Here is a 19,986-nt window from a genome sequence, read left to right as displayed (position 1 = left end):
CAGTTGTTTGCTCAGACTTTGTCCATCCCAGGAAGTCCAAAAGAGGTTCAGGCGCACCAATACACCAGTGGATCATCTACAAGTTGCCTAAACCCTGAACAAGATTCTAGGCTACCAGGCATGAAATATCCAATCTCAGGGAGAAGAATGTGGCCTCCTGGTCTCAGTTTCCCCCAGCTGAAAGTCCTTTCCTGCTGGGACATTCTAGGAAGGGCCTGAGGGCTCACCTAAATTCACAATCCTCCTTGGACAAAAGAAACTTGGAGGAAGCTGAGGCTCTATGGGACAGGAGCCGCATTCCCTCTAGTAACCCTGATTATCTTGGGGGGGTGGGTTGGAATGGCCACATTGAGGTTGAAGACCCCCCATCCTAGAGTAGTGACAGTCATTCCAGGGTCTGTTACCAGGATGCCGGTGATTCACTCTGAGGTCCCTGAGAGGCTCCTTAAGGAGTATGGAGCCCCTGGGGGTGGCCCCATGAAGAACAGCACTCAGAACAGGGGGTGGGGGCATGGAATAATTTATTGGATTACAAACTGCTGGGGGGGCTCACACAGGTGGGGGTTGGAGGTAATGTAGTTGGAAGTGGGGCCAGGCCAGAGGCCTGGAGGAGGCCAGGACCAGGACAGACAGCAGCAGCAACAGAACCAGGAGGCCCAGGATGGGTGGCTGGGCCTTCAAAAGGCTGGGATTCCTGGAAGAAGCAGATACAGCAGGAGGTAATGGTTTTCAGGCCCATCTGGACCCCCACCTCATTGCTGGGAGCCCAGGAACAGCTTACCTGACTCTCTGGGCAGCTAAGGGGGTGGGATAGATCTGCTCCCAGTTTGTCCTTTTCCTTGGTGAAACCAGTTGGCTCAATATAGGCTCCAAGATCTGAGGAGGGGTTGCCTCATCCAAGCTGCTGAGAGGAAGGGAAGCCAAGGGTCTCCTCACACTTACGGGCTGGGATGTGACACTGGGAAGGGATCTGAGAAATCATTTAGGCCAGCCCTCTCCTTTTATAAAGGGGGAAAGGGAGACTTAGAGAAGAGCAAGAGAGACTTGTAGCCTGAGACACCCAGAGTAGTCTTCTGCTCCCTCAGCCAGCTCCCTTCTCTAGTGAGGGACCAGTCTCCCTCCCCCCACATCCCCTTCCAGTCCCTGCTAGGTTTCCTTACCTCTCTGCATCAGGGCATGACCTATCTCTGGGCTGTGAGCCCCCGAGGGTGGTGGTGTGTCCAGCCTGAGGGAGTAGAGGTTGAGTTGAGGTGCAGCTTCTCTGGGTCACCCAGATGAGTGGCCTCTAGTCTAGCCCTCTCACAGCCAGAGCTGTCACCCTCCACCCGGCCCCCCGGCTCCCACATCCCAAAGTGGAGATTGTTTCTCACTCTTCTCCTGCCTTCACCGCGCCCCCCAGCAGTTTTCAAGTCCTGAGGATCGCCCCTGCGTATTTCCTGCCTCAGCTCCTTTCTGCTTAGCCTCACTTCCAAACATCTTTCTTCCCTCCCTCCTTTGCCATGCTTCCTTTATCTCCCCCTGGCCGAGGGGAGCTCCCTCCACTCTCACCCCTCTTTTTCTTTATACTTGGAACTCAAGAGTTGTACTAAATAGTAAGGCCCTTAGGGCAGAGGACCCACCTCCCCCCTTTTACAAACAAGTAACCTGAGCCCCAAGATCCCCTGGGGAGGGAGCATTCAATGTGACTTTGGAGTTGTGGGTCTCTGTGCTCAGAACTTCCTCCCCTGGTGCCCATGACCCACCCGTTTTTCAAATACTCCTTTTATTCACAGATCTGACCAAAGCCATTGAGGCAAGATCTCCTCCCTGTCTGTAGGAGTCACAGTGAAATATTCTCTCTGCCCTGGGCTCTCCAGTCTATGGGTCTCTGCTCACACAATTGTGTTGTTCCCTCTCCTTTCCTACAGATGGGGAAATGGAGGCCCGGGCTATGTCCTTCTAGAGCCCACCTTGCTCTCCTGGTCTAGAGTTGCTGGGCCCTGCCCACCCTTGGAAGGGGTCCTTTCAAAGCCCTCCTCCCTTGCCCTCAGAAGCACATGTGCTCTCTAATAGAGTTATTGAGTCCTATTCCTCTATTGACTGGAAGCTGAGGGCAGGGCTTTGCCTTATCAGAACTCTACTCTCCCTGGCAGCCCTGGGCTGGAAGGCTCCTGGGGTGACCTCAGGAAGCTGGGCTGGGCCCATGCAGACAGTGTCTACCATCACAAAGCTAGATCTGGCTTTGCCTATTGCCACGAGCCCACCCCGCCTCTGCCTTCCACACCCAGGAATCTTTGGATCATTTAACCTCATTTTTCAAATAAAGAAACTGAGGCTCTAAGAAGAGAAGCCACTGGTCCAACAGTCCTCATGAAGCAGAAAAGCCAGGACTCCAGCTCCCAGCCTGTCACTCAGGGTTCTCCCCATGTGGCTTGGGCCTTCCTGCCTGGGAGCTCTGGGGGTGGCTGGCGCCTGCTACCCTCAGCTCTGTGTGTGTGTGTGTGTGTGTGTGTGTGTGTGTGTGTGTGTCCATGTGTTGGCTGGCATGAAGGGGGGGGTGGAGGCTCCTCAGGGATCAGTCTTGCCTCCCCCATGCACCCAGATTCCCCGACCCCTGCTGAGCCATCAGGCTCATTAGAGGCATCCGATGCTTATTATCCAGTCCTCAGCCCTCAGCACAATGATTTTTTTTCAGCACTCCAGAGCTGGGGGGTTGTGTGTGGGGGGTGCCCATGTGAGTGGATGGATAAACAACTGTGTCCTTGCTCTAGGGAGTCACTGGAAGGAGAAGGGCTGGGGCTGCTCCACCTCGTCTGGGGAATCCATCCCTTTCTCGACAGCTCTTGGATGCTCCCACGGTTCACAGCTGCCCTTCTCTCCAGGTGACCTGTGGAAAGGACACAAGGTCATCCCGCCTCCTCCAGCCTTGGTACTACCCTCACCCTCATTCTCTGCTCTCGCATCCTGGTTTAATAGAACTTCTTTCTCCCTCTGGGGCACCCTATCTGGGGCTCATCCAGCGGGGATCCGAGCCTCAGGGCCTCAGCCCTCAAACCCTCAGAGAGCCCACTTTTAGGGACCTCCACCCACCCAGGGGGCCCAGGCATATGGGTACCCACTCCCTCAGGGAGTCTAGCACCTAATGCTGAAGGGAGGATAACCTCTTGGGGACCCCTACACAGGCTCATCTCAGCTGGCAGACAAGTCCAATTAGCAGCCGAGGCAGGCAGCCTTATTAGAAGCAGTACAGGAAGGAGCGGGGCCAGGGGGTGGAGGGAATCTGAGCTGCTGTGGGGGATGGGGGCCAGAGCCATGAGCACAGGAAGTTAGGCTGGGGGGACTCCTGCTGTCTGAGGGTGGGGTGGAGGGAGAGGAGAGGGGAAGGCTAAGGAGGGGCTGAGGTGGGTCCTGTTGGTGGGTCCTGTCCTGCAGTTGGACAGCCTGAGACGCTGATTGTGTTCTAGCTCCTCTGAGTGACTAGTACCAGTTGGGTCACAACCAGAGAAGAAGAGGGGAAATTGAGGGAGGGGAACGAAGCCAGGGGCGTCTCTTCCATGTTAAATCCGCACCAGGAATTCTCCTCTTCCCAGCTGCTGAGTGATTCACTTGACTTCTCTTGGACAGTTATCTGGGAAGGGAACCGGATGGGCTGAGTGGGTCCTCTTGGAGACCCCATTCTGCTTTGACTGCTCCCCAGACCATAGACCTAGCTACTTTCCAGTCCCTGCCTCAGAAAATTCCTCTCCCTGTCATCCCCCCCGCCCAGGTTCTCTCTCTGGTATCAGGGGCTTTGTAACCTGGCTTCAGGAACCGGGTTATTTTGCATTCTGAGAACTCTATTTCAATGTAATTAGCTCCTTTCTTTTTGAATCCAGAGAAGGGATTGGGGGCTGCCTAAAGGAATCCAAGCTAGAACCCCCCCCCAGCTCCCCTCTGCTGGGGCATTCGACAAGCCTAAACTGATTCAGACTAAGTCCGCTGCTTGCTGGAAGAGCCTCTATCATAGTAATCACCCTCCTTGCCCCAGTCTAGAATCACCCCGGCAGCCTCCACTCCTCACTCACCAACTTCTCAGCTAGGGGTTTACACAGGACCCCAGCACCTTTCATCCCGTTCAGGGACTCTCCCCATGGTGGAGAACCACACAGAGGGCTGAGAAGGCTTGTATGCATCTCTTGTCTCTGAGAAAGGAGGGAAATGATCAAGGCGGATTCTGGCTGAGCTCAGAGAGGGATTAGGAAAGGGGGTCATCTTTGAGCTGGGGGGAGATAGACAGGACAACAATGGGGAAGAAACAGATGGGCTTGTGGAGTGTGGGTGGGAGACAAAAAGAGATGAGCTTGGGCTGGAGGGTCAAGGTGGGGCAGGTTAGGACCAGAGCCTGAAATGGCCAGAGGTCTGGAGCCATGGCTGTTTGATTTGGAGGATTAGGGACAAAGAGAAGGATAGAGAGGCAGGGCTGGGGTTTGCTTCCAGTTGGGGGGCATGGTGGGGGCTCAAGTGAGGACCAGACTGGGGTAGGAGGCAGAGTCAGCTCTCCTGAGGGGCAGGCCAGGTCTCAGAGGCCCTCCCAGCCCAGCCTCAGCCCCCAGCCCTAGGAGAGGGATGGAGTCACAGGGCACTCCTTTGGAACCCATTTTATTGCCTGAAGGTTTTCTCTGAAGGGAGGGGTCTGGATCCTTGGTTGACCCTCTGCACGCCAAAGGTTAAGAGTGATTCCATTCACACACCAAGGCCACATGGGAGGGGGTCAGGGCAACCCGGAGGAGCTAGAGCTGCAGCTCTGCTCCCTCTGTAGCAGGTGACAGGCTCACCTGCCGAATGGCCTCAATCTCCAAGCACAGTGACTGGGGGTGCAGCTTTATCCATCCTCCGGCTAGTTCTTGGGCCCCTTCTTGAAACCTGGTCAGATCATTCAGAAGTCCTCCATCTTGCCCTGCAGCCTGGCCTCCCCTCCCTCCATGGCTCAGCTGTCTCCTCCCTCACTCACCCCTCAGGCCCCTCCCGGCTCTGACTCAGCTGCTCCTCCAGGTGTGAGATTTTCTGCTTCAGCTCCTAGGGTTAAGGGATTATAAACACCTTCCTACCCCCCACCCCCACCCCATCCCTGAGCTTCTGCTTGGACACCCTTGCCAGGTGGCCTGGCCTACTGTTAACCAGCCACCTTCCAGAGGTACAAAGCCAGAGATTGGGAGAGGGTGGCTGCCAAGGGAGGCAGAATGAGGAGCGGCCCAGGGGGCTGGGGACCCACCTGGATCGTGCCTCTATACTCCTCCAAGGCCTCGGTCAGATTCTCTGTGCGATTTGTGCGCTGGCAAACCCAGAAGTAGACCCACAGTCACTGAAGGGGACTGGGTGAGGAAGACTAACCAGGGCCTAGTGCCCTAAGGGCCCCTGAGTTAATGGGCCAAAAGTTGAGTGAGGGTCCTTGGCCTCTCTCCATGCTGTGTGAGCCCAGGGATGGCCCTGGTCCTCTATTCCTCAACCCTCAGGGTGAGACTGAGAAGGAGGAGGAGGGAAGCGTGGCTCACCTGGCATGCTAACCCCCCCCCCCCCGATTTCCCCCACCCCACTCACCTCGGATAGGATAGTGTCTCGGTGACAAATGAGGCTCTCATACTCACACAGCTGACGCTGCAGGGAGGGAGAGGGGCCAGTCCATCTGTTTATGCCTGAGATTGACCTGGAGCTCCCCAGAGGTCAGCTTGTCCCTCCCCACCTCCCTCTGCCCCACCCGCCAGTTTCTTTGAGGTGGGCATCCCATCCTCCCCCCCCCCCCCCTGTGATTTCAGCACCATTACTCCCTTAAGAAGACAGCATGGAATAGTAGGAATTCAGAGTCAGGAGACCTGGGTCCAAATCCCAGCTGCCTTCAGCAGCTGTGTGACCTTGGGTAAGTCTCTCCCCCTCTCCAGGCCTCAGCTTCTCCATGGCCCCTAACATGGATCACTACCACTCCTTCCATGATCTCTCCTAGTCCAGGGTCTCCTCAGTGCTGAGGAACTGGCTTGAGGCAGGATGTGGGCCCTAGGGGGTGCCGGGGAATACCCTCAAGGCCTCCTTCTCCTCTGCCAGCTCCTTACTCCTCTTCTTCACACCGTCCCTCTCAGCCAGCAACTTCCCATTCTGGCAGGACACAGAGTAAAGAGCAGGCTAGAGACTCCCAAGAGGCCCAGGAAAGGGAGGCTGGCCTCTGGAAAGATGGTGAAGTGCGTGCCTCTGACCAGCGGCCCTGGACCTCCCCTCACCCAGAGGCCCTGCCCGGCCCGGGCTCCTGGCCAGCTCCCTGCAGTGGTGCCTTCCTCAATGACCTGGTGAAGGGCATGGGAAGGAGAGGGTGGCCAGGTTGCTGAGTCACCACCTGCCCAGCTGGCAGGAGCAGGTATGGGTGGGAGGCGGCCGGCTATCCCTTAATCACACTGCTCTCATTCCCTCAGCACTGGTTTATTGGTTGCCTCCAGAATCACCCTGGGGTCAGGCCACTGAGGCCTGGCCCATCCTTCCTTGTGGTTCAGGCACCCTCCTGCTCCCAGCCGGGGGTCCCAGTACCCCTCTCTAGAATCTCTCTGCAGTGACTCAATGTGAGCATCATCCTGCTGGCCCTTATGAGCACCAGGAAGTTACTAGAGCCCAACACGGGCAGAACAGGGTAGTGACTGGGTCCTGCAGACCCATCCTGGGCTTTTCCTATTCCCCCAGGACCACCTGGCCTTGCTGTGGCAGTGGCATCACAAGGCTCCATCTGGGCCTAAGGTGAAGCTTCCTCTGCTTTCTTTAATGGTAGCTGAGTAGCTCTGGGGGATGGTGGCCATGGAGCCATGCCATGTCTGTCTAGGCCTGGTTTTGCTTTTCGTTGCTTCTGGGAGCTCGTGTCCTGAACCTACCTCTCTGTGACTCAGTTTCCTCCTCAGCCAAATGACAGGGTTGGCCTGAAACACTTAACTGCCCCTGCCTTGATGCATGGATGACCTTGGGCACAACTTCCCTTCCTTGGGCTGGTTTTGTCTTGCAGAAAAGGACTCTCTGATCTCTGGGCCCTAATTCTGTGACCTGATGATGCCATGGAGAGCTGCTCTCCTGCCCTGGTAGTTTGACTGAACATCACCCCCTTGCAGAAGGTCAGGGGATGCCTGGCACCCACCCTGGCCTTAAGAGTCAGGGCTCTGCTGGTTCCCAGAAGCCGAGGGTCAATTTTCAGAGGGAGCATTGAGGCCTCAGAAATCTACAAACCCGTCGGCCAGTGCTTGCTGGTCTAGCTGCCTTAGAAAAGGAACGGTTAGAATGTTGATCGTGCGGATGGAGGAGGAGACAATTGCTGCTTTTTGCCCTGTTAGTCATTTTGAGCCCCTGCCCTCAGCCCTCTCCCCCTTCCCAGGCCTACCTCTTCCTGCAGAGTCTCCACTTCAGCCACCAGCTGCTGCTGTTCTCTTTCCTGCCCAGGCATCATAGAGAAAACCAAAGCCCATCACTAGGGGGCCCCTGGGGCCTGGCCCTTCCATCCCAAGCCACATGGAGTTGGGCAAGCCTGGAGTAGTAAGAGGGATGGCAGCAGACTCCATGCCTTCCCATTGCAGACTTGGACCCAGGGCCTCCTCTCTTCCTTTCCCCACTCACCCACTTGCCCATCTGTCCCCTGAAAAGATTTCTTGGAGAAACCTTGGAAGACTCTTTACCAACAGTAGAGGGTGGGGGCTAAAGATAGGCAAGGGTCCCTGGCAAAAACTGACCAGCCTAGGACTCTGCTCACCGTCTGCCGGGCCTGGGTCACAAGACTACGATTCTTCTCCTCTAGGCTTTTGGCCAAACTCTTCATGTCTTCCAGTTCTTCATCCACGGCCTTGGCAAACTGCAAAGCCTGCTGGGAACTGAGTCAGGAAAGAGAAGGGAGAGGGGCAAGGTCTCAAATGGGTGTGGGTACACTGGGAGGAAAGTAAGAGAGAAAGAGACAAAGAGACAAAGTGGGAAGAGGGCACAACCCTGGGGGAAGTTAATAGCCACTAGGGCATCTAGACTTCTTCAAGGCCCTTGGGGAGGTCAGAAGAGATGATCATCAAGGGGCATGTTGTGCTCCCCTCTAGGAAAGTGTGGACAGGAGAGCTGTAGGGAAGTCAGGATAGAGTAGGAACCCTAAAATTATGGTGGAGTAGAGTAGGCAATATTCCTGGAAGAGGTCAGATGCAGGGGCAGAGTGAGGGGCTCCAAAGGAGTCTGTAGGGGCTGCACACCTGCGGAGCTGCTTACGCAGGGAGGCCAGCTCCTCTCCCAGTCGGGCAGCCCCTTCGTCGGCCGTCTCCACGCTTCTCTGGAGCTTGGCGTTCTCACCTGCGAGCCTCCGGTTGCTCAGTTCCAGCTCCTCCAGGCTGCTGAGCAGTTCAGCTGCGGCTGGCCTGCAGGAAGAAGGGGAGACAGCTGGGTCATCATGGCCAGTCCTCTGCTTCCCTTTTCTGGGACTGCATCTTTGAGAGAGGTTGGCATCCCCCAAGCTTTGGCTGTGTGAGAATGCTTCCATCCAAGTTTAGGAGGCCTTGCTCCCCTCCCCCACCTCCCCCAAGACCTCCCTTGGGACCTTATCTTATATGTGTGTGTGCCTGCTTGTGTCCATACATATGCTGTCTCTCCCAGTGGCTCCTTGGAGGCCTGGACTAACTGTTGCCCCTTCATCTTTACCAGGCTTAAGCAATGCAGGCTGCTCTGCTGGTGGTTCCCTCTGAGGCCTACTTACAACTCTGGCCCAGGTTCCTCGCCTCCATAGCTCTCCAGTTGGGCAGGGTCTCCTAAGTCAGTATGGACACACAGACATCGATCTATGAAACCCTCTGACCCCTGAGGTCAAGGAGCTAAGCCCTAGATTGAGAGGAATGGAGACCTTCCCTTGAAGGGAAATGGGTCACACAGAATCTGGACAGAACATTAGGAGTGATCTAGTCTAAAAACATTTCACAGTTGAGAAAACAGGTCCAGAGGGTGAAGAGAAGACTTTCCTTGGATCATGGTGGGTAGCAGATGATCTTAAGATTCTAAATCCCCTGCTCTTTCCACTGTACCAAGCTATGGGATGAGGGGAAGGTTCTGGAGCAGGATTAAGGAGAGAGCTTGGGAGGGTCCAGAAGGCAGGAGAGACAGCAGAGTGGCCCAGCCCTTTGACAGGGGCTCCCAAGGGGTTAGAACGCAGGAAGGGGAGGGCCCCATTTCTAGTTGGGCCTCCTGGGCTCTCTGGGAAGTCCCCCCCGCTGTCTGACCCTGGATGGGCCTGCTGCAGACTATAAATAAAGTCCTCACCAGATGGCAGCAGGCTGGGTTCCGTGGCTGCCTCCTCCTCCAGCTCTAATCCCCTGCAGCAAAGAGAGGAAGCTCAGAAAGCCTGCAGGCCCAGGCCTCCTGGGCTAGCAGCAGGAGGAAAGCCTAGGCCAGAGGAGGAGGCCCAGCAGGATGGAGAGGGAGGCCAGATGGTGAAAGAGAGCTCAGGCTCATGTGGAAAGGATGAAGGGCAGGGAGGAGAGACAAAGACATGAATGGACAGGAACCAGGGCCCTCTTCCCACCTTCCAACCCTACATCTGGGTTTCCTCAGGAGGACCGGGGTCAGACATAGGGTCAGGGCCCGGGAGGAATAGAAGCAGAATGAGAGGTGACACCCACGGCCCCAGCTGGCAAGTGGCGATCCAGTCCTGCATGATGCTGAAGAAGGTGGCCCGGTCTACAGTGGTGGCAGGGCCCTCCCCATAGGGGTCCAGGGCCTGGGCCAAGCTGCACAGATCACTGTCCTGGGGACTCCGTCCTGTCACTGCTTCCAGGTAGGCCAAAACCTGACCCACAGTTACCACACCTGAAAATGGCAGAAAGGAGCCTGGGGTAAATTCAGGCCAGGCCAGTTTCTTCCCCCAGACACCCCATCCTTCTCCTCCCCTCCCAGAGACCTCAGTTACACCCTGTTCCCTCAACCAGGTCAGCGAGGCCAGTCGCCCAGATCAGGTGAGCCACCTTACACCAGAGTGCCCCATTCATTCCCTTTGCTGCATGCTTCTCTGACCAGACCGTCCTCATTCCCATGATCTCTTGGTATAGCCACTCCTCACCTTGCTTTTCTGAATCACATGCTTCAAAAGTGGAATTGAGCACCTGCTCCTGGAGGCTGAGTGTGGTTCCAAGCCCCAAGTCCTCAGGTTGATCCCAAAGCACCACTACAGAGAGCAGAGAGATGGGAAAGGCAAAGTCAGGAAGGGAGAGAGCTCCAGTCACCAACCCCTCTATATGTTCCAAGTATCCCATTCCTCTTGTCCTCTTGAGCTGATCTCCACCTCCTTTCATCCCCACTCACTTGTTCTTTAGATACAGCACCAGCCTTGGAGTCAGGAGAACCTGAGTTCAAATCTGACCTCAGATACTTGATTCTTCTTAGCTGTTTGAATTTGGACAAGTCACTTAACCCTGATTGCTTCACATCCAGGGCCATCTCTAGTCATCCCAATCACTGGAACTAGATGGCTTTGGAGGAAGAGTGAGGATGATGACTGAGCACAGTCCCCCACTCACTCAAATTCAATTCATGTACTTGTCATGACATGACCAGGCTGATGCCATGGACATCTTCAAGAACCAAGGACAAACATCACATCACATCACATAATTACTTGTCTGTCATCTCTTCCTGCCCACTGGCTGTCTCCCTGTGGCCTATAGACATGCCTTACTCTCCCCAGTCTCAAAAACTCCACTCAGTCCTTTCATCCTAGATAAACAGCTTCCATACCTCCCCTGCCTTCAGTGGCCATTTACAATCTATATCTCCTCTTCCTTCCATTTTACTCTTTAAATTCTCTTTAAAGTTATCAAGGTTTTGGGGGGGGCAGCTAGGTGGTGCAGTGGATAGATCATGGGCCCTGGAGTCAGGAGGATCTGAGTTCAAATCCAATATCAGACACTTAATAATTGCCTAGCTGAATGGCCTTGGGCAAGTCACTTAACTCCACTACCTTGCAAAAAAAAACACAAAAAAGTTATCAAGGTCAATTGACTTTTTTAATGCTTTTCCCCTCTTGACCTCTTTGCAGCTGAACATTGTTCTTAAAAAAGGTTTCTGGGACCCTGGGACCCCCCCACTCTGTCTCTCCTGGTTCTCCTCCTCCCTCTGGCTGTTCCCTCTGCTTCCACTGCTGAATCTTCCTCCAGGTCTGTCCTGAGCCTTCTTCTCTTCTCTTTCTCTATAACTTCACATGGGGATCTCATCAGCTGTCATGGATTTGATTACCACCTCTATCCTGATGATTCTCACATCTACTAGCAGGCCCTCACTTCTCTGCTGACTTCCAGATTACACTTCCAGCTGCCTATTGGACTCTCCAAAGGGATGTCCCATAAACATCTAATGTGCCCCCAACTTTTCCTCCCAAAGCCTTCCCTCTTCCAAATGTTCCAATAACGGTTAAGGGCAATACCATCCTCCCAGTCGCCCAGCTGAAAAACTCCATGTCATTTCTGACTCATCATTCTCTCTCATCCCACTCAAAGCCAATCTGTTGCCAAAATCTGTTGATTTTAGGCTCACGACATCCCTTGTCTGTTTCCATTTCCCTCCTTGGACACCACCACTACTCTGATCCAAGCCCCCATCACCTTATGCCCCATCTATGGCAATAGTATTCTCTTTCCATTCTAGGAAATCCTGCACAAAACCTTCCAGGGAACGTGACCACATGTGTTCTCCACCCCCCCCCCCCACCAACAATGCAGAGGCTTCCTAACACCCCTCGTATCATACAGAAAACCTTCAGCTTGGGGGTTCAAAGCTCTTCCTAACCTGCCACTCCTGTCCTTCCAGTCTTTCCACTTGCTCCGTGGCCACCCCTGCCCTTACACCTGAGCCTCCAGGGCTCTCCCCATGCCTGGAACAATACTTCTTCCTCTGGGCCAGGCTTCTCTGAGTCCAGTTAAATGTCATCATCTACACAGGAATCTTTCCCTTGCTCCTTCATTCTAGGCCTTCCCTCCATTGACTTTCTCCAGGGTATCCTGTCTATGTCTCCCCCATTAGACTGAGAGCTCCTGGAAATTAGAGGTTATTTCTCCTTTGACTTTGTATCTCCAGGTCTTAGCACAGTGCTTATCACTTAGTAGGCATTTAATAAATGCTTGGTGACTGACTGGCCAGCCTGAGGTCTGACCAGGCTATCCTTCAGCCATGAATTCATAGATTTTCTTGAAAATGTGGGCCAGGTGGAATGGGAGCAAGGATAAATGATCTCCCTCTAGAAAGGGTCGGAGAAAGGGAGAGCAGGTGTGGGAACTGTCCGCTCACTTTCAGGGTCCTTCAGTCCTCCAGTCTCATCCCTCTTGCCAGAGTTAGCAGTATCCTTCCAGATCTCTGTTGGAAGGCTGGGTGGGCAGTTCAGGAGGAGCCAAGATCCCCAGCAGCAAGAACAATCCAATAACTGTCGGGAAGACTCCATCGATCCCTGGCAGAATTGTCTCAGTCTAACCCCAGTCCCTGACCTGGACCTCTCTTTATCCAATCCAGCTGGACTCTGCTTTGTCCAGACGTCATCAGCTCAGATAGGAAGGCAGGCAGGGTGAGGGATCATTGGAGTAGAGCCAAAGTCTCTCCTATCTTTATGCACGTCTTGTGGTCTTCCCTCCCTCCCCATCTCAGAAAGGTCAATATTCATGTCTTTTCCTATCTGTATCCCCATTTTCAAACTCTGGGTCCAGCTTCTCCATGTCTGGGTCCATCTCTGTGCTTTGCTCCTAAATTGTACATAGGTTGTACATATTTTCTTGGTTTCTCCTAGCTCTGATCCTTTGCCATCTTCAGAGATCCACTTCCTAAGCCTCCAACCTTTTCCTCTCATTGCTGGTATCTCCCATGTTCTGACAATCCCTTTTATCTCTTTCTTTGTCCACATATCTGTGCTAGTTTCCTTCCCTTCCCATCTCTCCATGTGTCTTACATGTCTCTGCTCTCCACCTTCCTTGCCATTGACTCTTTTGGTTCTTATCCTGTCCATGTCACTCTCATCTCAGCATCTCCCCTCTCCTGTTTCTTTCTCCACCACACAAACTTTTCAATCTTTGTCTCACACTTAAGCCTCTCTCTCTTCCCATCCCATCTTCATGTCTCTGTGTTTCTGTGTCTCATGTCTATCAGAACTGGAGGTTACTGAGTCCAACCTAGAAGAGGACAAGGACTGCTTTCAGTTTTGTCTCCAGTGAGGGGGAGGAACCCACTACTTCCAAAGGCAAACTCATTCCATATTTGGAGAGCTCTCATTGTTGGGAAATTTCTCTTAAGAATAAGCAAAGCTACGACATCTCTGTAGCTTCCACTTATTGTTCTGAGTTTTGCCCTCTGTGGCCACACAGAACAAGGTAAACTAATCTTTTAACTCCTTAAAACATGGCTCTTTTGTGCCCTATAAGTCTTCTCTTCTACAAGAGAACCATCTTCGGCTCCTTCACAGGACAGGTCTCTCTCAGTCTACCAGCGCTGTTCCTGAAATGCTCTGTTTGAAACAACAGGAAGTTCCAGATGTGGGGGCCATGGGACTGTCATTTTCCTAGTCTTGGATGCCATACTTCTCAATGCACCTGAAGATCTCATTCACTTTTTAAGTATTTCCCCCTTTTATTTTTCCAACTACATGTAACAATAGTTTTCAATAGTCCTTTTTTTTTTACATTTTTCTCCCTTGCTCTCTTCCCTCCCCCTTCCTCTGAATCTATAGCCAAGCTAAACATAGATCCATATTATTCATGTTGTGAAAGAAGAATCACAGCCAAACAGAAGAGAAAAAAATTAGAGAGGGAAAAAACCCCGACATAATTCATGACAACTTTTTTAAAAAACATTGAAGATAGTAAACTTTGGTCTGCATTTAAACTCTGTAGTTCCTTCTCTGGATATGGATGGCATTCTCCATCACAAGTCTTTTAGTATTATATTTGATTATTGTACATAAGAAATGATCAAGCCCATCATAGTTGATCATCATCCCAAGTTGCTGTATGATGTTTTTCTGATTCTGTTTGCTTCACTCAGCATCAGTTTGTTCAAGTCTTTTTATGCTCTTCTGAAGTCCTGTCCTTAATGATTTCTTAAATAATAATAGTTTTCCATCATCCAATTTGTGTACCACAATTTGTCTAGACATTCCCTAACTGGGGGCATTTCTTCAATTTCCAATTATTTGCCACTACAAAAAGAGCCTCTTTAATATTCTACATGTGGATCCCATTCACTTTTTTTTTTTTAGGTTTTTGCATGGCAATGGGGTTAAGTGGCTTGCCCAAGGCCACACAGCTAGGTAATTATTAAGTGTCTTGAGACCAGATTTGAACCCAGGTACTCCTGACTCCAAGGCTGATGCTTTATCCACTGTGCCACCTAGCTGCCCCCCTTTTTTTTCCTTTTAAAGATTTTATTTATTTTGAGTTTTACAATCTTTCCCTTAATCTTGCGTCCCTCCCCCCACCCCCCACAGTAGGCAATTTACCAGTCTTTACATTATTTCCACAGTATACATTGATCCAAATTGAATGTGAGATCCCATTCACCTTTTTTTTAAGGATTTGCTAAGCAATGGGGTTAAGTGGCTTGCCCAAGGCCACACAGCTAGGTCATTAAGTGTCTGAGGCTGGATTTGAACTCAGGTACTCCTGACTGGGGGGCCAGTGCTCTATCCACTGTGCCACCTAGCCGCCCCCATTCACTTTTGTGACCATATTATCTCAATGTGGACTCAATGAAAATACAGCCCCAAGATCTGCAGGTGAACTTCCACAGTGCCCCAAGTTCATCTTGTACATGTTCACCTTACAAACTTGTTCAAGCCTCTGCATTCTAATTCCTAACCTGTGTGACTGTTTGGCTCTTGATTTCATACTTAGGATCACCCTTTCCTGCAGTAGGCCTCTAGGAGAGCTTGACTCATGGGGAGACTCTCTTCTCTTCCTTTCTACTGGTCTGGTGACTCCTCATCCCCTTTCCCAGAGTTGGAGGGCAGAGAATCTGGATTCCAATTCCAGTTCTGTTGCTCACTTCTGGTGTGACTGTGAGCAAGCCTTAGATTCCTGGTAGGGGTGGGGACAGATTAGCCAGTCTGTAAGAGATCTTTCAGCTTTAAATCAGGCTATTTTTTTTTTTTTTTTACTTTCTAGGCTCTTCGAACTCAACCCTCTTCTCTATACTTTCTCACTTGATGACCTCATCAGCTTCCATGGATTATGTCTAAGCAGATCACTCCCTGATCTATATACTGAGAATCCTCTCTCCAATTACACACCTTCAGCTGTGCTACATGGCTGGTAGGCATCCAAGATTCAGCATGTCCAAAACAGAATCATTATCTTTTTTTTTTTGGTGTTTTCTTTTTTCAATTCCATGCAAGGATAATTTCAACATTTATCTTTTGGTAAGCTTTTGAGTTCCACATTTTTTCTGTCTCCCTCCCTTCCCTCCCCCCCTGCCCGAGAGCTAATAATCTGAGTTAGGGTTATACATGTAAAATCAAGAACTCATTATCTTTCCCCCCCAACCCACCCCTCTTCCAAACTTCCTTCCAGTCCCTTGGGTCCACAACCTTTGAGTCCCTCTCCAGTCTGCACTCTCCCTCACTCCCACATGTCCAATCAGTGGACAAATGTTTCTTCTATCTTTACAGCATTTCCCCATCTGTCCCTTCTCACACAGCCCCCGCCCTCGTGCAGGCCCCAATCCTCTCTTGCCAAGGCTATCATCTTGCCTCCCAATTGGTCTCTTCACTTCCAAGTCTCTCCCTCTTGAATCTAGGTTCCACATGGCTGCCAAAGAGATCTCCTAAAGTGCAGGTCACTCCTCGACTCAACAAATTCCAACAGCTATTTATTGCCTTGTGGATCAAATATCACAGGGTCCTGGAATTGGGAACTGTAAGAGCCAACTCAGTTCAGAGGCCAGCTAGTCCAGATTGACTCTTTGTTTTGCTTCAGCTTGCCTTTCCAACCCTGGTAGGCATTGTTCTCCTTCTGGAATTCTGAGATCTGAACTGTCTGGCCTTCTTGGTGTTCCTCAAATTTAAGATTCCATTTCACTAGTCTCATTTCTCGTGGCTAGAACTCACTCCTCCATTTCTATTTCTTAAAAATCCCATTTTCTGGGAAAGCTGGGTGGTACAGTAAAGAGAGTAACAATCCTTAAAGGCAGGAGGAGGACCTTAGTTCAACCTCCAGACACTTACTAGCTGGGTGACTGGGCAAGTCCCTTAACCCCTAGTGCCCCCATAAATCAAAACTAAAAAATTCCATTTCCTTCAAAACTCAGCTCAAGCAATACCTTCTATAAGAAACTTTTCCTGATCACTCCTCATCTGCTAATGTATTTATTTGTATAAATTTATAGATGTTCATGGTGTGACCCCCCTAGACTATATATATGTTCCTTGAGGACAATGACTTGTATACCTGCCTTTGCTTCCATCCTCTCCTGATAATCTTTATGAAATCTAAATCAATCGGCATTTCCTTTACAGATCTGTGTCTGTTTACATGACTCTTTCCTCTATCAGAAATGTTTCCCTACGTATCTGCAGAATTTCATTCTTAGAAGCCTCCCACCTCTCTGGGCCAGCTACAGAATTTTATACAGAGATGTTACCTATTCTTTGCCTGAATCATATTTGATCTGCTCTTCCAATCCTACAGTCAGACTAGACCTTGCCTGCTTTCTTCTCTATTACAAATTCTAGATGGAAGGGGGCTTCAAAGGTTGCCATTATTTCTGCCCTATAGGGTAGGGAAGGATGACAGGTGAAGTGGGAGGCTTGGAGGGCTCCTGCCCCTGTCAGGTTCGGCCTCAGTCTCTGTTCCCCCTCTGCAAGCACAGGACCTATTACCCCCAGACAAACTGCCTGGACTGAGGGCTCCAGGACCTAAGTACTGGAAAGGAGAGACTGAGGGTGATTAGAGCTTCTCTATGTGCCTCCTCCTAAGCCATTTTATAGGTAAAACAGATTTTCCTGAGGTTAACTGGAGAGGTTAAGTGGCAAAGTCAGTCAGGAAGTGGTGAGGATCTGGACTAGAGTCCAGGCCTTCTAATCATCAGAGGTTTGCATTGGACACCTGCAAAGTGAGCTGGGGAGGCGATAAAACAGAGGCCATTCACCTCTCTCTCTCTATATATATATATATGGGGGGGGGGCAATGCAGCTAGGTGGTGCAGGGGATAGTGAACTTTGCCTTGGAGTCAGGAGGACTGGAGTTCAAATCTGGCTTCAAACACTTGATTCTGCCTAGCTGTGTGACCTTGGTCAAGTCACCTAACCCTGATTGCCTCACATCCAGGGCCAGCTCCTGTTGTCCTGATTCATCTTTGGCTACTGAACCCCGATGGCTCTGGAAGAGAAAGTCACTTAGCACAGCACCCCCCCCCCCATATCAATCCAACTCATGTTTGTCATGGCATCACCTCCCTGATGTCATGGTCTTCGAAAATGAAGGACATGGGGCGGCTAGGTGGCACAGTGGATAGAGCACCAGTCCTGGAGTCAGGAGTATTTGAGCTCAAATCCAGCCTTAGACACTTAATAATTACCTGGCTGTGTGGTCTTGGGCAAGCCACTTAACCCCATTTGCCTTGCAAAAACCTTAAAAAAAAATGGACATACACTCTTTGGCTAAAACATGTGGGGAAACTGGGACCAGGCCCAGGTCCCCTGTACATGTGCTACTTTCCTGGGTCATTGTTAGAAGTCCTCTAAAAGGGGGCTTTGTTGGTGGGGTTGTGAATTCATCCAACCATTCCAGAGGGCAATTGGGAACCATGCCCTTTAATGAATAGTCCAGTGATATCATTGCTAGGTCTGTATCCAAAGAGATTTTAAAAAAAGGAAAATGACCCACTGTACAAAAATATGCATAACAGCTCTTTTTGTAGCGGCAAAGAACTGGAAACCGAGGGGATGCTTATCTAGTGACTGAGTAAGTTGTGGAATGTGGTGAAGTGTGTGCAGCCGGATTTCACAAGAGCCTGGAAAGATTTCCATGAACAGAAACCAAGTGAAGTGAGCAGAATGTTGGGCACACTAAAGGCAACACTGGGAAATGATCAACCAGTAATACCATGAACAAAGATAATTCCAAAAGACTCAGGATGGAAAATACCATCCACAAAGCTTACCTGTTTCCATTTTTAAAAATTGTTTTTTGTTTTTTCTTTCTTGTGGTTTTTTTTCCCCTTTTGTTCTGATTCCTCTTTTACAACATGACTGTTATAGAAAAGTGTTTAACATGATTGTATATGTATAACCTATAGCAAATTATGTGCTATTTGGGGGAAGGGGAGGGAAGGGGGGGGAAAGGAGGGAGGGAGAAAGGAGGGCGAAAAATATGGAACTCAAAATTCCATAAAAATGAATTTGGAAAACTATATGTAAGTGGAAAATAAAATACACAAAAAAGAAGTGTCCCCCTTTGAACCCCTCTCAAGGAACCACTAGGCACATACAGCAAGGCATGAGGGATCAGTAACCTACTCTGTTCTGCTCTCTCCCTTCCTGGCCCTTGTCCAAACCCACCCTCTCCGAGTTCTTCAGAATCTCCCCAGAACACAATGTGTTCAGCCCAGAACTTCCCAGGTTTGACCTAGCTGGTCTACCTTGTACTGCCCCCCCCTTCCAGGATGGTCCTTTTGGGGGGGGGGATAGCAGAGGGCTGCTTCATTCCTCCTTTCCATCTGGGGCCCGGCTTACCTCCCCATCCCCCCCACCGGCCCTCGGGGGCCCCTCAGAACCCAGTCAGCTTCTGTTAGGAGGGCTCCCCTCCCCTTCCTGGACCTCATTCTGGGGTCAAACCCCGGAGGTTGTGAGACCCCATCAGTGATCCCGCCCTGGCCCCACTAGGGGTTACCGCTTTCTGTCGTCAGGCTGGTGGGTCTGGGGACGTGGGTGTCGGCCCCCTGGCTCTGCACAGTATCCATGGACCCCCAATGCCCTGGCCTCTCAGGAAGGGAAGGGGCTGGCAGGTTCTGGGTCAGATAATGGCCACTGTTTCCCTGTAAGAACAGAGACTGGGACTGAAGCCCTGACCCACCCCAGCCCGCACCCCTCTGTCTTCCATCTTAATGATGGCCTGCTCCCCTTAATTGAGCCCACATCAGTATCCAGAGCCTGTTCTCCCTTCTCCCCCGGAACCCCAGGGCTGGGCTGGGCCCCCGTCTTCCAGAGGAGGGGTGACTGAGAGGACTTTGGGCTTCTTTCACTCATGGAACTGAGGGGGGACCTCAGAGGGACTTCAAGGGCACTTGAAGGGCACTGGTTGGGGGGAGCCTGACTGCTGTGAGGGTTTGGGGGGGCTACCCCAAAGAATCTCTGGGATCTTCTGCAAAATGTTGGGCTGTTTCTGACAAAGTGGAGTCTGAGGCCTCTCTCTGGCCAAACCTGGGAGCCTCACGAGATTTGGGGCTCTCTTGTAAGGCTGGAGGATTTTCCCAACACTGTTTGGGGCCCTTCATCACGGGGCTAGGGGCCTCTGACAAACCTGGGGTGCTCTCTGGCACATGGAGGAGGCATTTCTCGTCTGACAGATCTGGGGGCCCATACTCACAGATTTGGGGACCCCTCCTCTGCCAGGCCTGGGGCCCCCATCCCTGGCAGCCCTGCCCCCGGCTCTGCGGGCCGCCCCCCACAAGATGGGCCCCCTGCGCCGCTGGCCCCTCACCCTGCCGCCCCGCTCGGACGTCGCCAGTCGGCGGGAAGCTGGGAGCCCTTTTCCCGCCAGAATCGGCCGGCCCCGGGGCTTCGAAGCGACTGCAGTCGGAACACGCATGCGCCCGGCGGTCTTCTCGGGCGCCCCCTCGTGGCAAGGCGCAGGCGCAGACACCGCGTTCGGCGACCGTTGCCTAAGCTTGCGCATGCGTCGGGCCCGAGGCTCGCGCCTGCGCGATGTCCCTTCTCTGCCCTCCTCCCTCCGGCCTCGGGCAGGGCGGGAAGAGCTTGTGGGGGGCCGCGGGGGCCGCGGGGGGCCGGGCCTTTCTCCCCCTCTT

At 52.0% G+C, this 19,986-nt stretch overlaps 1 protein-coding gene across 8 annotated transcripts; it reads right to left on the bottom strand.

Moving 5' to 3' along the window:
* Window positions 1-510: 510 nt before the first annotated feature.
* Window positions 511-19,817, bottom strand: KASH5 (KASH domain containing 5). 8 transcript variants are annotated; one of them, XM_074219780.1, is made up of 20 exons: window positions 19,662-19,817; window positions 18,852-18,996; window positions 10,055-10,159; window positions 9,618-9,804; window positions 9,262-9,311; window positions 8,702-8,762; window positions 8,205-8,366; window positions 7,727-7,844; window positions 7,361-7,411; window positions 6,028-6,105; window positions 5,557-5,613; window positions 5,231-5,290; window positions 4,970-5,034; window positions 4,794-4,881; window positions 4,044-4,160; window positions 3,549-3,607; window positions 2,788-2,866; window positions 1,161-1,225; window positions 782-904; window positions 511-694 (listed from the first exon to the last, which is right to left on the bottom strand). In XM_074219780.1, exons 1-20 carry the CDS (start codon window positions 19,767-19,769, stop codon window positions 550-552), a joined length of 1,923 nt encoding a protein of 640 aa, XP_074075881.1. In that variant the 5' UTR covers window positions 19,770-19,817; the 3' UTR covers window positions 511-549. The 8 variants fall into 8 exon arrangements, with proteins under 8 accessions (XP_074075881.1, XP_074075882.1, XP_074075883.1 ...); XM_074219781.1 differs by having other exon boundaries at window positions 782-901; XM_074219782.1 differs by having other exon boundaries at window positions 8,702-8,753; window positions 9,259-9,311; window positions 19,662-19,816.
* Between the last annotated feature and the right edge of the window lie 169 nt (window positions 19,818-19,986).

Source organism: Macrotis lagotis, chromosome 1 (genome assembly GCF_037893015.1).
Source record: "Macrotis lagotis isolate mMagLag1 chromosome 1, bilby.v1.9.chrom.fasta, whole genome shotgun sequence".
In the NCBI taxonomy this organism is placed as follows: Eukaryota; Metazoa; Chordata; class Mammalia; order Peramelemorphia; family Peramelidae; genus Macrotis; species Macrotis lagotis.
The sequence above is the reverse complement of the archived record's forward strand: the minus strand, read 5'-3'. Positions and strand labels throughout refer to the sequence as shown.

Coding starts and splice junctions, on each gene's coding strand:
- KASH5 (XM_074219780.1), bottom strand. CDS start 19,769: ATGCGTGTTCCGACTGCAGTCGCTTCGAAGCCCCGGGGCCGGCCGATT. Junction 7,845..8,204: donor CTGCGTAAGCAGCTCCGCAG/GTGTGCAGCCCC, acceptor TTCCTGACTCAG/TTCCCAGCAGGCTTTGCAGT. Junction 6,106..7,360: donor TGGAGACTCTGCAGGAAGAG/GTAGGCCTGGGA, acceptor GTGTCCTGCCAG/AATGGGAAGTTGCTGGCTGA.